The sequence below is a fragment of the Semicossyphus pulcher genome, unplaced genomic scaffold (genome assembly GCF_022749685.1).
Source record: "Semicossyphus pulcher isolate SPU_LCO1_2020_fin unplaced genomic scaffold, fSemPul1.0.p SCAF_11, whole genome shotgun sequence".
Taxonomy (NCBI): domain Eukaryota; kingdom Metazoa; phylum Chordata; class Actinopteri; order Labriformes; family Labridae; genus Semicossyphus; species Semicossyphus pulcher.
The window spans coordinates 16,596,797-16,617,327 of NW_027211615.1; the positions used below are offsets into that span (position 1 = coordinate 16,596,797).

Here is a 20,531-nt window from a genome sequence, read left to right on the forward strand (position 1 = left end):
CAAAACCAGTCACCGTCTTATCGTCTGCGTCCTGCTCGCGCATAAAAGCATGGCACGGTGCCGTGTTTCCCTCCATAAACGCGCATGCATACATCCCTCCAGCGCGCGCACAAACCATTCACCCCCCATCTCTCGCTCTCTCTTTGCTCTCTCTATATCTCTCTCTCTCTTACACACATACACACACACATCTCAGTGAAAGCCTCTCACATTCCCACAAGCGTACAAGCGCTTTGGAGGAATTGGATGGAGCTGCCTCGCTCTCGCTCCCGCACAGAGGAATAAAAGAAAAACCCACACGATTTAAATCTTTCAACAACTTCCGGTTAAGATTTTTTTTAACTAAGTTTTGATTCTTTATAGACGAAAACACAAGTTTTTGGACGCTAATATCGGGAAAGAGAGTTTTACGCGTTGCAGCCACGAGGGAGATCACAGCAGCGGCTTTTTCTCGATGAAACAAGGAATATTTTTCCACTTTGGGACTCGCAACGTGAGATTTTACCACTTTCAAACGCAGGCATGTGTTAAAGGATTTTAATAAGGAGCGTGTTTCACCGCGGCCATCGTCCTGAGCGCGCATTCTCTCCAAATGGCGTAAAACGTGAACCTGTAAAGTCATCAAAAAAGACCCTTTGGATCCCACTCTGACCCGGACTAAGTGTAATAATGACATTACATCGTCTCTACTGAGGATCCTGGCTCTGTGTTGTTGTTTCAAAGCCCTGCATGGCAGCTGAGCTGTCTCCTGTCATCCTAATTTTCTCCGGCATGGCATCTCAGTGGAAGTAGCCTTCAAAGTGGAAGATGGCTTTCTCCCTCTCCCCGGGTTACAGCCAAATCCCCCCGCGTGCCTAATGGCACAGTGACAGAGAAAAGTGACGGCTTTTTATGAAGGTAAGAAGTGAGCACCGTCTGTGACCTCCTCTCCAACTCTTTAAACACTCTGTAAAACAATCCAAGCCGACAGCTCACAGTCTCTTCTTTTTGTATCTATAATTAAAGACGTTTTGTTTTATATTTCATGAACATGGAAGTGTAGCCTCTATCTTCCCACTGTAGTTTTATAGGACACTATAAGCTGTCATATTAACTATATAGTCAAGCATTTTGTTTGATGTGTGTGTGTTTGCATGATATATTAATTCTCCGGGGAGGGAGTACGATTAACAGTTTATCGTGCCAGGTTTCAGGAGTTCACTTCTTTGTTCCAGTATTGCCAGCCAATGTTCATGCTTTAGAAGACAGGTCAAAGGTCATCATTAAAAGGGTCACTGATCATTTTCAGTCATAACCCTTAAAGAATTATTTAAAGATCCCACCCGGGTTCATTTTAAGACACAAAAATGTTAACCTAAAGCTGTGAGCAACTTTGATTTTGTCTCAACACTGGCGGCTCCGGTGGACAACTTACCCACGCCTTGTGTCGTAAAGATCTCGTTCTGGCTAGCTTGTGCACACGTTTAGGAAGCCAGTTAAAGAAAGAGGCTTCACTTCTTTTTAAAGCTATGTTTCTTTGTCAAACACAGCTGCCTGCAGGACTCTTAGCGATGAGGTAATGTGTCTGTTTGGGGCTGCGTAAGATAAGTAACTATAATATAAACTACTATACAAACTTAGTTTAGCACTGTCCTTAGCTCGTCCAGCCGACAGCTAACAGATGGTTGCTCGTTATCATTTTCACCAGTAAAGCTTAAGTTATTTTCATTACCGAGTAATGTTATGTCTTAATAATAATAAGCCACAGCAAGATAAAGATATATATTTAGGCTGCAGGATAAATTGTTTAACCATCGCAATTGTGATGTGGGCATGTGCAACAGTCACATCGCAGTGTGAGATTGTGAGGCATATTAACTGCAACACATCAAGCTGCTGCTTTTTTGTTGCTTGGTGCAAAACGAATACTTGCCATTTTCTCTTTGTCCATCACTAATCCACAACAAAAGTCTGTCTGATATCACATTAGTGCAGCCCGTTATGAGAGCACAGAGTGAACTGAGCCGCAGAGTCTGTGTGTCACCTGCCTGTAAACTGTAAACAAGCACATGCCGCTGCTGCCGTCACAGATCATGCCGGCGGGATGATCGAGTCAGACGCTCTGTTACGCTTCTCAGTGAGTGTGTTCCCATTATCAACGACACCTTGTCCTTGTGCTCGTTAACACTGCGGCTACATATAAGGGCTGGTAATGGAGCGGATGCGTCGTGTTACATTTTGGTGGCTACACCTGCAGCGTACACGCGGCGTGAGGTGGTGCGTGGTGACAGGATGTAGGAGAAGGTGAGCTTCCAAAAGTTAACACTCCGCCTGTTGTCTCTACTTTTTCATGCGGGTGTCAGAGTCTCTGAACCAAGAGAGATAAAAGTAGGAGTTAGTAGTTTTGTTTTGTTAGAGGAAAATTAACATACAACAAATTACATTACATCAAGTGGACAAGTGCTCAGATTCTGGATTGGACTCTGACCAAGGTCTTGCCGATCCTGCCCTGTACATGCATGCATAGCGCTCTGTCAGGTACAATCTCCAACTGCTTCCTTTGAAGACGTCTCACTGACAAACCTAAACGTGCACATTTAAATATAGGCTTTTAGATCTGCATGCCGTACATCGCTGTGTTGAGGTGAACACACAGAAACGTAATGAATATGAAAACCGCCTTGGTGTGCCAAACTGTGCAAAGTGAAGGTCAAACCTCACATTGAAGATACAAGAAGCCAAACACATTATATTAGTGGAGGGTGCTTTAAGTACAGACACTCTATCTCTGTCTTTGGTGTGATTTAAATGAACGAAGTGTAACTCTCACCTTGAGAGCTGTTTCAAGAGCGAGGGAAAGTCCCCGAGCCAAATGGCTCGCAGTGAGACACGTGTCGCTGCCAAACATTTTACACTGAAATGATCTGAGTTTAATTTGGGAATCATTAAGAAGTCAGGGGACATACGAGTTAATCCTCCTTCACAGATAACCTCTAAATGGATAATCCTGTTTGAATCCCCCCTAGGTCAGCAGTTCCTTCACTTTGCTGCTCCCATAGTGAGATGTTTAAGCTCTCAAACCACTGACTGATAATTAGATTAAATCCCAGGGACCCCCATGTGAGGAAAATACTACAATTAATCTGTTTATCACAGAATTCCTGCTTCAAATTTCAAGGCCAAAATAAATATGAACCACAAGATTAGGGATGCACGATATTATCGGCACGTTATCGGTATCGGCCGATATTAGCTTAAAAATGAACTATCGGATATCGGCCAACACGCCGATATAATTAACCAATAAAATAATGGGCTGCTGCATACTTGATTAAATGCCCGACCTCGGTGCAATGTCCCCGGCGCGAAGAAGACCTGCGCAGCGTGATGACGTCACATGTGTCTACCTGCAGCATGAGAGAGTTAGAAGCCAAAATGTCCGTGGTGTGGAAGTTTTTCAAAGTGTCCGAAATAGAAAGCAAACCTGCTATTTGCAATGACTGCTCAGCTTCGGTGATGTGAGGAGGAGCCAAGGCAAAGTCTTTCAACACTACAAACTTGATTAACCATCTCAAGACCCGTCACCCCGACCGTTGTAACAAATGTGATAAGAGTATCACCGTTATACTGTACGCTAATTCCAATACAGAAGAGAGCTGATGATCTCTGCAATTAGGTGTGCGGGGAAAAAATATTGGTATCGGTAATCGGCTAAATGAGTTGTAAAATATCGGCATATCGGATATCGGCAAAAAATCCAATATCGTGCATCCCTACACAAGATTTTGGAAAACTTACTATAAGTGGGATTAAATGAGCTTTTGAACCACCTCTAGGATCTAAACATGGACCCCACAAAGGTCCAAGGGCCCCAGTTTGGGTACCAACTACACAGGGCAGTTGGGGACATGCAGCTCATGTTTCAGAATTAGTGTGGGTGACTTACTGAAAAACAGGGAGTGCGGGGAAGACAGAGTGAGTCATTTTGTTAGAATCAACAGGGGGCTAACTCCAGTAAACACACACACACACACACACACACACACACACACACACACACACACACACACACACACACACACACACACACGCACACACACACACGCAGGCCTGGCATGAGCATCCGATGATTCAATTCAAAACTTAATCTGGTCGAGTAGAGCTGGATTGATCACAGGAGGCGTGAAGGATGCCAGACTTTAAAAAAACCCAACAGTATGTATCATCGGAATAATGAGAGGATAAAAAACAAACAAGACGCTGGAGAGGGATTTGACACTCGCATCAGAATATGTGCTGCCGAAAGGTCAGCGTGACAAAACGAAGTGACATATTCTGCAGACAGATGACTCACCCCTGACCGTGAGTCTGTAGGAGTAAAGAAATGTACACTCACACGCTCGCTATCTGTATATCTGTTGCTCACTCTCGCCCTCCTCTTTCCTGCTTTCATCCGTCTGCTGTTCTCTCTGATAGCCAAGGCGCCTGTGATCAGATAAAACCGACACTTCTTTAATCCGATCTTGCAGTGTTTATCTGTATAGAGCTACATGAAGGGACTTAATTCCCGATGCCGTAAGAGGTTCATGTGGAGGTCTGATTACTCAGCAGCCAGACTCTCAGGTATCACATTTTAATTTCACTCCATTCTGCGGCTCCGATCAAATCAGACGCACGGTACAAAAAAGGAGTTTGAACATTGTGCAATTCAAAAGTAAAAAATGTCATAACTGCCCGTCTCTAAAAAAGCCATTTTCTCCGGCTTTATCACAAAAGCTCCTGAACAGCACAAGGGAAACTGCACAGGTGAGTTTTACTGATTAGGGCAGATCTCTGGGTTGTGTGGGTGTGTTCTGACTCAGCTCAATTTCCTGTGTTGCACTTAGGGTGACGGTGTTATATGGTGGCCTCACACAACTCCCTTAATAGTTTCACACACCTTCAACCTAAGAAGCGGCTAATGGTATGTTCATATCAGAGTAATGGTATTGACCAATGACTGTATATGAAGATGGACGTCGCGTCTCCATCTGCTCTCATTGTACAAAAGTGAAGACAAAATACCCCCGAGGCATCTTGCTCTGGTGACTCTTGCTTTGGAGCCAGAGCTGTACAGAAGAGATCGGTGGGCGGAGCCGCCGTAGCCGCTTCCTCTAACCAAAACACACACTTAACTTACCGAAAAAAACCCCCAGCAAGGATCCCGCACACCGGTGTGTTTAACAGCAGAACAGCTTCTTTGTGTTGGTCTGAAGCAGACGTTCACAGATATGTAAACTTCAATGACTGTAGTGATTGTTTTAGTTACATCTTCTCTCGCCGTTCCTCCTCTACTCTGCTAATCCAGAACAGATCGGCTGCAGGAGCCGGATTGGTCAACAGAGCTGTCAATCATCCTTTTTACCCCATCAAATAACTAATACAAACTAAACTTGTCAGAAAAATAAACACTTGGACATCAACCAGCATGATAAGAACTAACTATAATGACAGACACCATGTTTGAGAAACATTTATTTGGCGTGTATTTTGATTTTATAGTTTGACTCATGTCCCATCTGTTAACATAGAGGAGGCGGGCTTTATGAGCTATACTGCAGCCAGTCAGCAGGGGGCGATAGAGAGGTTTTGGCTTCACTTTTACGGAGCTGTCATGTCCATCTTTTTATACAGTCTATGGTATTGACAGTTATGAATGTGTTCGTCACTTCAAGTCAGAATTCAAGTTGGGAGAAGCTCAAACTAATCTTAATTGCTGCTTAAAATAATAGACTGTATTTAAGAAGTGGACGTAGCCATTAGGACGTCACTTCTGAGATTCTACTTGGAGTGGTAGCTAACCATTGTTGTTTATTTATTTTATTTTATTTTTTGATGTTAGACCAAAGACTCGCCTGAACACATCTCAAAAAATGTTTGTCTCTCTGCGAGTAACAGCAGATAACAGTCTTGAGTATGTGCACTAGGAGGCAAAAACGAGGAAAGAGAAACACAGAATCAGCCAACAAGCGAGGTACAGTCATCCTACACTAATTGATACCAGATACCTGCTAATTGGTGCTAACATAGAACTCTTCATGGTACATCCAACACCGCACACGCTCCTGAAAAACTTTCAATCGTGTTCAGGTGCGACGAGCTGGTCAGTAATTACGTCTACAACTCTTACTGGTTTGTCGAGCTGGCTGGATGCAGGAGGCTGGGGTCTGTGGGGGATAATAGCATGAACCTCTGCATGCACAACGCCCTCCAGGTGAAGCTCCCCCATTGCACGTGATGAGAGTAAAAATGCAGCAACACAATCAGCTTGTACTCGAGCAGAGTGATCGAGAGTGTCCTGTTTGATCAAGCCACCGGGGGTTGCTTCCCTGCAGCCGACTCTGACCTCTGACCTTTCTGGAAAAGCAAACAGAGAATTTCACTTCAGGGGTGAACAAAGTAATTTAATAACACGTGATTGAAAAAAATAAAACAACAGATCGGTTCCTGCTCCGAGGCTCTTCATGCGCTGTAATCCACGTCCCAGCTTTGTGTCACACATCATCTTGTCTTCTTGTTATAAATTTCTTGTCACGTTCAGCCTGGTGAAGCAGAAAAATCCTCTCTGAAGCATCGTGCTCATACTGGTCTTTCTGGGGGAAGATTATCCCTCACAGAAAACAGTCTGTTTGTCTAAGTTGTGTTATTGTGTGGTAACGTAATAGCAAAAGAGTGAGTTTGAACACTCTTTGCTAGTGTGTTTATGGAAGTAAAAAATGTAAGCCTCCGCTGCCAAAAGGGCACATTTTTGAGCCGCTTTGTCTCGAGAGGCTCAAAAGAAAACACTTTTAAAAGTATCATGTGAACTTCCATTAAAAGTTGATGTTTTTTGGGGGGTTTCGAAAGGCAATTTATAAGAGGAGCTCTAAAACGGTCTCCCATTTCGACTACACTTTCTCCAAGAACCCATTTGGAAAAGTGATTATCTGATTAATGTGTTCTAAAGTGGATACAATTTGTGTTAAATGGGCTGAAACATGCCAACACAACAATTTAAGCCTTTAAAACAGACGTATAATATCAGCCCTCAGTCAGTCAGTCCACTCTTCTATCCAATCCTATTCTATGTATCATACTATAGCCAGCCTACCATATGTATGGTATGTACTGTGCAGATTGTATATACTGTATTATACAACAGTTAGCTCCGACCAAGTAATCTGATTGGATAAGAGTCATTCCATGAGTGCTGATATAGACAACAACATCACTGGGACTTTTCACTCTGTGTATCACTCTGCCTCAGCCAGGTGTTCTGAATACTGTTAATTAACATTACAGCAGACAGTGTGTGTCTCAATGATAAAGCTGGTACCTCAGAATCACACAGCAGACTCTTATTTCACTGGTTGATGATAAATTAAAACATGCCGATAAATGCACATGATAAAAACGGCTGATTTGTGGTAACCTGTAGACACAGAGTGCAGGAGAATGTTTGGGTTGCTTGGCAACAAAAGTCCAGTTTCAGTTAAGTTGTGGAGCTAGTTGGTGGAGCAAATAATAATCTGTTGTTGATTATTACTGTTTACTACTATTTGCCGCTTGTGTAACTGTTGTATAAAAGCAATAACACACTCGAGGTTGTGATGTTGTGCTGAATATCAGCACAGCTGTGATTCAGTTGTAGGCACAAGGCCGCAGGCCTAACCCTAACCCTATCATCACTCCCTCTCGTGTGATATTGCTCAATTTTATACTTTGATATACTAAACTACTTTATGAAATATATTTTACTATATTGGGCTATATTGTACTAGAGCCCCAACGATATGGGATTTTTGAGATCTAAAATATTTAATAATAATTCACTCTTTATCAATATCGTAGCAGATGTAATACGTTTATAGAGCTGGACTGGAAAAGGACTTTTTCTTTGTGGATTTTGGGCCCATTTTGCACCGAAATGTTGTTGCAACTTTTCTCAGGAGGATACTTTCTTTAACAAATAACTTTATCAAAAATATCTAACATCATTATACACTGTTAACCAATTTTTAGTGAGACCCACTGTTCGCTCAGCTGTGATGCTCTGCTACATGTGCTGCAGACTGTGCTCAAAGTATAGTCAAGTATGGAGTCAGTGCCATGTGTGATGCTATTATATTTATGTTGACATGGTAAATATGGCTGTTCTAATGAGTACATGACGTGTTGTGAGATTTTTATTGAATAAAAGGAAGTTAAATGTCAAAAATGACACTAAATTAATTCTTCTTTAATAAAATCAGTCTATGAACATGCTCTTTTCCACCAACCTGACTTCTCTCTGGTAGTATTGTGCTTGACAGAGGTGTAGGCGTACTTTGAAGAGAAGTACTTAAGTTTGACCCGGGCATAAAAACGCTTGACAATCTCTTTATTTCTGCATTTCAGTTTAAAGCAGAGTCAAGAACAGGCTGTACAAAGATCTGACACTGTTCACAGCATATTTAAGCCCATATGGGAAATTTACATCAGAATATAAACTGCATTTTGATACAAAATCGCCACAAGAAAAAACACATGTTGGAGAGGCTAATAGTAGCCTGCACATGTCTTGAATGTTGTCTTCCATGTTTGACTCCTAGCTCCATGATATAATGGCAGCTGACCTTAACTGCAGCCACAGGAGGGGCTCGTCTCTCTCTCTCTCTCTTAACAGTTATTAGAGTTCTTTGGCCTCAGTTGACCTCAAGAGAGCAGTTTATAACCAAGAGAAAAACACATGACCCAGTGTAACTGTAATGGGAGACATAATGGTGCAAATATGTCTCTCTCTATCTTCCCTCTCATTCCTCTCCTCGCTGCTTCCCGTCTTATGTCCATGTAAGACGCCTTCCTCCATGACGTGTTAGCATACAGTTCACTACAGTGAGTCATCTGAGACTTTTTTCAGAGTCTTTCTAGAGTCAAAAAAGGTCTCTGGAGTTTGTTCCACGTGGATCAAAGAACCTTCCCTTCCGGGCTGTCTCTTCTCTTCGAGCGTTGCCTCGCCGCTCCTCCTTTTGTCTCTCAGCCTCACCTGTCTTGATCTCTCTCCTCGTGATCCACATCCTTTCTCTCAGAGACAATTCTCGAGTTTCAAATTGTGTTAAAAAAAAAGATGTGATTAACACCCTTAAAGCAGCGCTAACTCGCAAATGTTGGGAGAGCATAAAAAGTGCAAAAACTCCCTGCTGCTCTCACCTCTCTGTTCAACAATGTGTCTCCCTTTTCCATCGCCTCCTCTCATTTCATTCCAGTTGCCAATCCGACTCTAGCGTAATTCCTGTCTCCTCTTCCCCTCAGTGACACCTCTTTGAAAAGCGACTTAAAGGTGTGTTCTGGCCATGCAAATGCAAATTTCACTCAAAAGGAAGCATGAGAAATGCTAATAAGCGATAGCGTAAATGAGATACCTGGCATTCCTGTGCACACAGCTGGTAGTTGCTATAGAAACATGTCACCTCGCAGCAGCACATGCAGTTGCTATAGGGACAATACATCACATGACGTCGCCTATAGATAGGTATCGTGTCGTTATCATGCTCGCTGAGAGACGGATCACATTCAGAGGAGCATCACAGCGCAGGTGTTACAGATCAGAGAGAGGAAATCTCTGCTCATGTAAGAGTCTCTGAATGTCTCCTGTAACAGAATAAATCTGCTCCCTGAAGGCGAGGTACATTTAATTGTTCTAAAAGCTTTCTTGTGGTACAGTTAAACAGCGAAAGCCTTTTAAGCCATTAGAGTATTGAGGTGATCACATGGAGGCTAATTCATAATTCATTAAACACTAATTTAGAAAACTGCTCATTAAGGCAGCAAGGGGGAAAATGGAGCAGAGGATGTCGCATTATTTATAACTTTTATCTGATTTGTGGCGGGAAAAAAAACATTAATATTCATACAGTCTGAGCAGGACCGCTGTGATTACACTGAGAGACAAAAGACAAGGCAAAAAAACAGAAAGGTTATCACGCAAGGAGCTCTTAAGGCATATATGTTTGCATCCTGCTCAGAGGGGCGTGTGCAGCAGGTGGCCATAGGTGGCATGCTGCCCCTAAAAACTGATTCACCACGAGGGATGGGTATTGAGAACCAGTATAACCAATATGTGATTGGTCAGTATTGAAAGTACAGATAATCTCATGGATAAACGGTGCTCCTATCGGTATTAAACGGTTACATTCCATCCTATTTAATGTCATTTTATTTCAATTGTTTCATCCTTACGTAGCTGGCATCCGTCCCCTAGTGATGATGAAGCTGGCAACAACGTTGCATTGTTGTGGTTCTCTGGAGAAAGTCAAGTAGGTCTATATGGCGGACAGAGCAAAGCGTTTGAAAGTTTGGGCTCACTTTACCAAATTTCACTCTGGTGCATCTTCATGCAATTCATGTAAAAGGGTAGTTGCGTCTAAAGGTGGAAACACCAGCAACTCCACGAAACACAAGTTCAACGTTCTATAACTCTGAAGCAGCTTGTTTGACTGCTTTAGCAACGCGGCTAATGCTAACGCTGTTGCTAGACTGCTAGTACGTCCTCAGTGCAGCCTCCGAGTCCCAGTGGCTCTGATAGCAACACTGCAGATGGGATTAGCCAAACTAGAAAAGCAGTTAAAACGCATGGTTTTTCTTCCAATTTAATCCATAGACGGCGTCAGTCAAGCAGCAGCCCCAGCAACCCATTCTCCATCGCTTATTGTAAGGTTATTTTAAAGTTCATTGTAAAAGATTTACTTTACTACAGTGGAGTCCAGTTTAGGTACGCTAGTAACTGATAGATGATAGTTGCCATGACAGCTGGAAAACTATTTTTGTATTGCTTATGATTGTTACTGTAACTACATTTAATGTTAACTGTTGTTGCTGTAGGAAGAGGACCACAGGCCTTAACCCCAGTTACCCCTCTTCCAGAGGCACATCATCAGACACCCCATGTCTTTGTTTTTTCACCAAATAATGTAGAGTAGTATCGATATCGATACCAGTATCGACAAATTCCTCTTGATTCCCATCCCTATTCACCACCACAAGCTATCTGCTCAGTCAGAGGCGGGACTTAAAATCAACTACTACAACTCTTTGGGCTTTGCTGCAACAGGCTGCCACTTTGTTGCGTTATTTAAAAAAACACAGGAATATAACAACTGTACGACACTGTAGATATGTTTCATGGAGACAGACTTGGTTAATAAATACTATTTACTTATTACTATTATTACTATAAGTCAGTGCCCAGGTTGGGACAACGCAGTCAAACAATTACAGTCCCGCCCTGCCTGTGAAGACCCACTGATTGGGCGTTGAGCGTTAATGAGGTCACTGCACATGTCCAACACAAAGTAGGAAGTCTTGTCGTGCCAGAGCCGGAGTGCTTTCTCATTAGACGGCTGGTGTGTGTGAACCGGCAGAGCTCCGATCGCTCTTCTTCTCTTGTTTGTTGCTTGTTAAAACTACAGATGCACTTGGCTTGTTGTCGGCTTCTGTCCTGTCATCTTGTGCAGGAAAAGCACTTTCATGTAGCTTATTGTGAGGCCTTTCCACCACTTTGTTTTTACGAGTGATTTCAGTTTCTGACCAACGTGCAATGATGTAAACTTCTATATCCCTCTGTCATCTTTTTCTCTCATTTTCACCGTCCTTCCTGTCTCTATCCTCCAACCCATCCCTCTCAGTGAACGGAGGAAATCTCTCCCCCTGCTCTTGAACATTGTGTGGGTTCCTGTTTGACGCACACCGAGCAGCGAGAGACAGAGCGAGCACGAGCGCGGAGAAAACCCGAGAAAAAGTGGCTGCTTGTGTTTGTCCTTGTGTGATTCACCATCTGTGGTAGAGCACTTTCCTACAGCAGTATTACAGAAGAAGATGATTGACATGAAAAATACATTAAGATGTGAGAGGGAGAAAGGAGGGTGGGAGGAGAGAACGTCTGGTCTTGTGTGTGATTCACACTTACTTTGATTACTAAAAGCTTTGTCTCCTCCTGAATCTTAAAGCAGACTTTATTGCTCGGAGATATGCGGAACAAAAGAGAGAGGGAGGGAGAGAGAGAGGGAGAGGAGAGTGGTCAAATAAAAGAAAATTAAAATTAGAGACAGATTAAAAATAGATCTGAGAGGAAGGAGGGGAGGCAAAAAAACAGAGAGATGAGATGACAAAGAAAGCTTGGGTGGAGGAAGAGGAAGGATAAAATTATTCAGGGTCACAACCAGAATGCATTAGCCCACAGACTGAGGGTGAGACTGGAGAGGAGAGAGATCTACAGATAGTCTGCTCCTGGAGGAGAGAGAGAGAGAGAGGGAGGGAGAGAGAAATGTAAAAACAGAAAGAGGAAGGTCATGGGTGTGTTCGTGTTCCCATGCTAAATCTGTTTCATCCTCTTATGTTCACAGACGTACACTGTTTACCAAATAAACACACTTTAATTAATATTTCCATTTTGAGAGATTTCTATCACGGTGACGCTGAAACAGACGACAACAGCTCTGCGTTTGCCAAGAGAAGAAATACCAAAGAAACACTATTACAACCATTCTGGTAGAAAAGAGTCGTTTTTTTTCCAACTTAATGCGTCAGCAAACAGACTAAGTTACATGTGGCTTTGTTGGAAAAACCCTTTCCTGGTTCTGCTTTTGCACAATCATGTGCACCTCCTCCACCTCAAACCTATTTTCATTGGTCAAAATCAACGTTAGCTTCCTTAGCGTCTCTTTCCCTTCGATCAACAATGATCTTCTGAGCAGCCGTACGTCTGTATGATCAGCAGCACGTTTTGACGTTCCCTAAAGAACATGGGTTATTTAAATGAGTAGAATTATTCCAACTGAATAACACTGGATTATCTTGAATACATTATTGCAAAGGAAAAATCAGTGAAATAGCTTGTAGTTTATTCTTTCAGCTCCATTTGAAGCGTGTTAGAAAGAGGTGCTACCGGGGGATTTACATCAAAGTTGCATTCAGAGGAAGCCTGCAAGACAGGAGAACATCTGCAATGTGCAATAACATTGTTCCATATTGTGATGACCAATAAATAAAAACATATTTAAGTGTGCACAATCGATATAACTTTACGCTCCTGCTGTTCGGCCTATTTTGCACAGCACCTGTGTTTATAGTACATCGTTTCTCCTGAAGAGCTGAAGTGCCGTTCTTTGTTTTTTACCACAAGGTCAACAAGCTCGTCAACCACATTTTCCTCGCGCTTCTCTCCTTCCTCAGCTCTCGTGCTAGCTCACCTTGAAGCTGCCACTAAATTTACTCCACTTTATCTGAGGGTAACTGATGGCTCACTAAGGCCTCCTCTAGCCCCCTTTTACACTGCCAGTTCATGGCAGGATAATAACGCCTGTGTTGTGTCTTGTCTTCAATTTAAAACACATGGAGGCAGAATGGTGGGGCGAAGTCGTTCATGTAGACTTACTCAGTCTGGATTTCCCTCTTTCTAGATGGTTATTTCTTACTTCCACACTTTAATTGTACTCTCTTCTTCACCTTTTTAAGTTTTAATTCACAATCTACTTTAATCTGATCACTTTGCTTTGCTTCAGTCCCCCCAACACACCTGCACCTCTGCTCTCTGCACAGCCTCTGGCCCCGCCCCCTCTCTCTGTCTGCTGTGTTGACTGTCTCCATCAGCAGTCTGTTTAATTAAGTCACAAAAGTTAAATGTTTTCTAGCACAATTCAGTTCTCACAGCCCGTGAGCCGCATGTGCACGAGGGACGTTATTAATGACATAGCGTCTCAAAACGATCGATCGTTACCAAATGACATCTGCACCTTGTATAAGTTTTACAAACAGCGACAATCAATGACTCTACAGTAGGGACATAGGGAGTTAGATACACAATAGCTTCTTATTTCACTACAATATTGTGGCAGCTGGCTGGAGGGAGATCGCCAGGGAGCTGAAAGTTTGATACTGAGCGCACAGCTGATATAGGCACGTGGATTGTTTACATTGCGTAATAGAACTGCATACGACTGTGTGTGGACAGAGAGCATCCTATGTTGGACCCTCTTTTGCCGTTAGAACACTGTGTGAGGAGCAAACTGGTTCCGCTGTTGTTTATTTGGTTGCCAAGACTTCAGTGCTCTCTTCCTCAACAAGAAGAGCGGGTGAACGACCGTTCATTTGGAGCGGAAATCTCCACAGAGTCGTCTAATTGCGACTTCAGGACATGTTATAGAAATCTGAAGCAGCGGCGGCAATATTGTATGTAGCGGGATCATTGCTTAAATTACAGCGCTGTGGCGAAACGCTGCTGTAGCTTCTGATTGGCCAAATGGTGTGAAAGCATAGCCCATGTTTTCAATACTCAAGCTTCTGCAATCTGTTGATTGCGCATGTTGATACTGCAAAGACAATGAAAGGATTTATGGTAAATAAATGGTAAATGGACTGTACTTATATAGCGCTTTTCTAGTCTTGGGACCACTCAAAGCTGCTTTTACACTACATGTCAAGTTCACCCATTCACACACTCATACACACACTGATGGCCAAGGCCAAAGTGCCAATCTCCAGTCAGGATCTATGCCCATTCATACCTGATGGCTATGCCACCGGGAGCAATTTGGGGTTCAGTGTCTCGCCCAAGGACACTTCGACATGCGACTGTAGCAGTCAGGGATCGAACCCCCAACCTTCCGATTGTGTAGCCCCAGTTAAAAGTCAGAAAAAAGCATCACTATCACAGTCTAAATAAAAAAAAATCCTTCACAATGCATTGTAACCCTTCGCTATATAGTGAACACCTGGGGACAGCAGTATGTTCAAAGTGAAAGAAAATTATGTCCAAAGGTTTAAAATGTCTCCACACTGTATTCTACTACACGCCCGCCCGACCCTAAACACAACATTGCCAGAATGTAATCTGAAGAGGAGTACTTGAAATTTCCATTTGAATATTGTGCCTTGGTTATTCAACATCAAACACAGTCAGTTTAATCCTTTTAGAATTCAATAGGACAATGCTAATGTTCATGTGAGCCCAGATTAACAGGCATTTAAAGCCAAATGAGGCTCCTGAAATAAGCCTGTGTTTGTTTTAAGCCTCCTTTCTCTTAATAACTATTAATAGACGTTTGAGCAGCTGGTGAGCACAGAGACTGTGATTCATTTAGAATATCAGATCAGAAACGCAGCACTATAGTTCCAGTTTTATAACTGCCACAATGACGTAAATAACAACAATGGCAACAGTAACAGAAATGCAATAAAACACAGACCACTCCACCAGCTCTCTCTCTGTCTGTTTGCTTTCTGGCCCTATATCTCTCATCGTCTCGCTCACACAGGAAGAAAACAGTAAACAGACACAGTGTATGAGTATGTGCAGTATGCACACACATGCACACATCAGCTCCTGTTGCCCTGAAGGCTGACAGCCGACAACAAAACATCACCAGTAAACAGAGGAGATGTTGTACTGGCTGTACGTTTCTGTGTGTAAACAGCAACTCCTGGAACTTGGACACACTGTCCCTGCAGAAGTCTGTAAAAAAAAAAAAAAGTCACTGCCACACATGAGCCGACACACCTGTGTAAATGAACACAAACAGAGCTGTGATCCATGATTGATGCTGCGCTCTGAATATTAAGCGCCTCACATCCCCTGTGTTCAGAGCATCTGGGAGACATTGTCTTTGCTGAAACGCGTGTGTGCACCGTTCACATGTTCTTAAATACTGTTGTTCTTTTCCCATGTGCATCTGTGCTTCTGCCAAATTGCTGTTTGCAGCTGTTTTATAGTTTCTGATTATGTGTACAAAAGACCAAACAAACTGGCAGGAAGTACTTCTAAATCTTGGCGGTATAAACATCAACTCACTCAGAACAGATGCTGAACGTAAAGAGCATGTTAAACTCACGACTTAACTATTTCTCTGTGTGCATCTGCAGGTTAAGAATGACTGCAGCAGCAGGTGTGCTAACAGGCTTGGCTAAGCTCAAACGCCAGGACTCCGCCCGCTCTCAGCACCGGCCCATACCGGGCTCGCCAGGCCTGGGGAACGTCGCGACTGAGGCCGCACCCAGGTGATTCTTATCAGCTACTTTGGCAACAGGAAACAATTTAGTTTCTATGTGATTTATACGCAACAGTGGTTTTAATGTTACAACAAGCCAGCACAGTCTGTGTGGAAGGTGTTACTGCCTATGCAATCACGGTGCATGTTTTTGTAAGGTGGCTGAAATGATGTGAGACGGCTTTACATCACCTTCTTTTATGTGATGCTTTTTCATTTTCATTTTTCTCTTTTTCCGTCACCCTCTTTCGTCATCCTTCTGTTTTCTCTTCTGTATTTGATCCTCTTTTATTATTTAGCTTTAACTTTATCTTGACTTTGCTGTCTCGCTTTGTTTTGTCTTATTTTTTGGGTTTCTTCTGTTATTTGCTTTCTGAGTATCCTGCATTTAGCTGTGTCTGCCAACGCACTTTGTAACCTCTGTTTTTAAAGGGGGGCTATTATGCTAATTTCAAGCTTCATATTTCGCTCTGTGATACCCGAGGAGGCTCTGTGCAGGCCCTCATACAGCCTCTGCCTGAAACGACTCAGTCAGCTCTGTCTCTTTAAGAAACCCCCCCCCCTACACGCCCACTTTCTTCTGATTGAGGCTGCACTTTGTGACGTTACAAGCCCAATCCAGGGGCTGCAGCCTTATTTGAAGACCGATTGCGTCGTAGCGGCGCATCGAAGGCTGTCCCAATTTGAAGGCTCCTTCAGATGGGGCCAACAAATACCTCCTTGTCCCAGGCCGCAAAGGATACACCAGATGGATCCTTCGGCCCAATGTATCACGAGATGCATTGCGGGCCAATTCAAACGAGATGGCGTACTTGAAACAAATGATCTGTACAAAAATAGGTTAAATTACTCAGCGTTAGTTATGCTCGCTAATTAGCCCGCTAGCTACCTGTTGCCAGGTGACAGGAGCGTTTGGTCACGCAAGGGTAAGAGCGGGAACAGCTGGTGACAGGAAATCCACAGTAGACCAGACCGTCTCATTTCAGTTCGGCTTTAACGGTCTACGCAGGCTACAAAAGACGCAACCTCCGTGGACCGCCTCCTTCGACTATATACTATATGTCTTAAAATGTGAAGCAGCATCATACCCCCTCTTTAAAGGTGCGATATACATATATAGAAATACATATGTAGGTCATTAGATACATTTCATTAAATCAATTCTGTTTTCTTTTCATAATCTTCACTTAGAAAGCGGAAACGACGCACCGATGTCGTGGTGGTTCGCGGTCGGCTCCGCCTCTACTCCGCCTCCGGGTTCTTCCTCCTCCTGGGACTGGTCATCCTGGCTATAGGGATCGGGATGGCCACGCTGGGCTACTGGCCGCACAGCGAAACCGTGCCCAAATCACCGACTGGAGGAGGATCTCAGACGGCAACCGCCGGGAGAGCTAAAACATCTGCTGCAGGTGAAGGAAATGGAGACAAGATGGCCGTTACAGACGAGGACGTGGTGAACTCTAGCACTGGTCATGTGCGAGGTAAGTGAAGGAAAATGAAGTTGTTTGTTTTGTTACATTGGCTGATATTAAAACACTCATCTCCTCCGTCTGCTTTGCATACAGATACGCCATCCAAACAGACAGGGGGCGCTCTGACGCGGTTCCTGGAGCAGCATCGTCACTCTGAGAGGATGAAGATGTTCGGGCCCTTCACCATGGGCATTGGGATTTTCATCTTCATCTGTGCTAACGCCATTCTGCACGAAAACAGAGACAGAGAAACTAAGGTAGGGCTCAAATCCGGCCTCGGAAGATGACATCGAGAGTTACCATTAAAGTTTGAGACTTTCAAGATGTGACAGGAACTCTTAACAGAATAAGTGCTGGCTCGCAGGGTTTTAAACACTTAATGTTGCAGAACATGGTGCGAAAAAAATAATATTTCAAACACGTATTCCAATTTTACAAAAACAAACCTTGAGTCAATTGAAAAAGTAGTTTGTATTCCGTCACAACCCTGTCTTCTCATTTCGGTTCTTCCTCCACTCTCTCCGAAATGAGGGGCACGCACGCTGCAGCCAGTTATCTTTATTCATCATCCCTACATAACTAACATGCAAATCATATTTCTGCCAACCTCCCTCCACTCTTATCTCTGCAATTCTCCTCTGATCACATTTCCTCTGCTCTTATGCCCCCTCGTTCCCTTCCTTGATTCGATTACACCTTCCCTACTCCCTCCCTCCTCCACTCTCAGGTGATCCGTGTTTTCCAAGGTCACAAACATCCAGCACATTATCGTGTTCAATATGTTATAATGGAATATTGAGCAGATTCACAGGTAATCCAAAGGTAAACACGACTTCTACTATTAATTCTAGTTTCCTCTCGACTCTAGATAATCCATATGAGAGACATGTACTCCACCGTCATCGACATCCACCGCCTCAGGCAGAAGGAGCAGAAGCTACACCATCATCGCAGCAGCACCTATTCGAGGGACGTCGGGGATCTTCGAGGCTTTGGGGCTGATAACGCAGCACGTCTGGCCAGCAACTCCCTCCTCGCTTTCTCCTCTCGAGCCGGAGGGGTAGGAGGCTCCACAGAGGAGGAGGAGGTGCTGTTAGGGGATGAGGAGTTTCATAGTAACAGGGGCCAGGCTAAGCTGGATTGTAGCTTCGCGGGGCTGTTAGCGCCGCTCTACAAGGACCGGCCCTTCTACGGCCCGGGGCTCGGGTTGGTTCACTCGGATTCTATGCGCCACCAGTGGTCAGTGGACGGGGACGGGGAGAGAGGAGGACACCATGCACGCTCCATCGTCTCCTCCTCTATCTCTGCGTTTACTCTCCCCGTCATCAAACTCAACAACTGCGTTATTGACGAGCCGGAGATGGAGGCGATTACGGAGGAGGACAGAGGAGGCGAGAGGAGAGACGGAGAGAGGGCGCAACCTCTGAGCTCCATGGAGTCTCTCGTGGTTCCCGTAGCATCTGTTGCCAAGGCCTCCAAACCTCCAGGCCTACACCGGAGTAACTCCGCCTCCTCATCCTCCCACTGCTCCTCCGTCTCCTCCACCTCCCTCTCCCCGGCTCCCTCAGGCTGCTGGCTCTCTCCAGGAGCAGCAAGGACTGACTTTGGCTCCAACTCCTCTCTGCACATGCTCAGCAGCCACTCCAAATCTCTGGACCTGGAGCGTAGGCCGAGCATGCTCAGTGTGCGCCCGGAGCAGCGGAAGCACCCCAGCTGGCCCCGCCTGGACCGGAGCAACAGCAGCCGCAGCAACAGCAGTAAAGGATACACGCGGCTGGAGGACAGGGAGGAGCAAGGGGAGCGGCTGCTGGATGCGTCAGCGGCAGCGAGGCGAGACTTCAGCAAGAGGGAGAAGCTGCTGATGATATCGAGGTCACATAATAACCTGAGCTTTGAGCACGATGAGTTTAACAGCAGCACGCTGAAGAGGGGCAGCTCGGAGACTCAATTCTGAAGCGATGGACTAAAGGTTAAAGACACATCAGGAGGAACTGATGAGTTTAACAGCTCCAGTCTGTGGAGGAAAAACTCAAGTGGAACATTATGTGCTGTAAAAATTTCAGGAAGACACTAAATGCCTATTGTACAGGTCCAGAGGGGCTGTTCTGTAGCTGACCCTGACCTTTGACCTCCCTGGAGGGAGGCAAGTGAACAGTAAGTTCTCAACAGGGATCAATAAAGAAATAACATTACATCATCATTATCGTCTGCTTCATACAAACGTAGTTCTAATAAAGTTGTAACCGGATCTCAGTCCTGAGACACATTGATCATGTTTCATTATAACAGCTTTTAAAGGTTCCTTTCTTAGCTGACGGAGAATTCAAGGACACACCGGCAGCGCTCTGAGCAGGTTTCTTCCTGAGTGGGTAATCGAGACACAAATGTTAATGTTTCAAACAAAGTTTAGAAACAACCTGAGGAAAGAGCATCAACAATTAAACATCAGAAGAGAAGAAGCTCTCAGACTGTAGGAGTCATATTAGTGATCTTTGCTAGTACGGCGCTATTAAAAACAAAGTGAAGACAGAGGCTGGTAATGATCATTTTAACTAATCTACTGATCATGAAACAATTACTGTATTTCCTAACATAGTGACCCAGGACCTTTAAAGCAGGCCTTGAAGCAGGCTTCTATTAGAGGCAGGATGTTATTTCTAATCTGCTCTGTTTCACCAGAATTAAAGGTCATTTCTAAGTGCAAGGCCTCGTTTTTAACTGGTGCGACTGTATTTGCTAAAAATAAATAAATAGCCCTTTTATGTTTTGGTAACCTTAAGACCTTTAATTTCTTAACAAGGCTTTTATTGTGAAAAACGTTCAGTCACGTGTTGGGGAAAATTGAATAGCATAGTTCCTCAACGGCACCTGAAATGTAACTACTTCATGTGGCACTTGTAGACCTACTTGTACTATAAATTAAGAGTTTGGATGAGAGCTAACAAAAGGCCCTTTTACACTGCCAGTTCAAGGTGGGGTTATTACGCCTCTGTTACGATCCGTCTTCTATGTAGAAAGCACGGAGGCAGAATGAAGGGGCGAA

At 44.0% G+C, this 20,531-nt stretch overlaps 1 protein-coding gene across 1 annotated transcript; it reads left to right on the top strand.

The window, feature by feature from the left end:
• Positions 1-247: 247 nt before the first annotated feature.
• On the top strand, positions 248-19,688 carry tmem200a (transmembrane protein 200A). The gene is made up of 5 exons (XM_069657259.1): positions 248-897; positions 15,892-16,026; positions 17,208-17,497; positions 17,582-17,745; positions 18,357-19,688. Exons 2-5 carry the CDS (start codon positions 15,899-15,901, stop codon positions 19,440-19,442), a joined length of 1,668 nt encoding a protein of 555 aa, XP_069513360.1. The 5' UTR covers positions 248-897; positions 15,892-15,898; the 3' UTR covers positions 19,443-19,688.
• The last annotated feature ends 843 nt before the right edge of the window (positions 19,689-20,531 follow it).

Coding starts and splice junctions, on each gene's coding strand:
- tmem200a (XM_069657259.1), top strand. CDS start 15,899: ATGACTGCAGCAGCAGGTGTGCTAACAGGCTTGGCTAAGCTCAAACGC. Junction 16,027..17,207: donor GCGACTGAGGCCGCACCCAG/GTGATTCTTATC, acceptor ATCTTCACTTAG/AAAGCGGAAACGACGCACCG. Junction 17,498..17,581: donor TAGCACTGGTCATGTGCGAG/GTAAGTGAAGGA, acceptor CTTTGCATACAG/ATACGCCATCCAAACAGACA.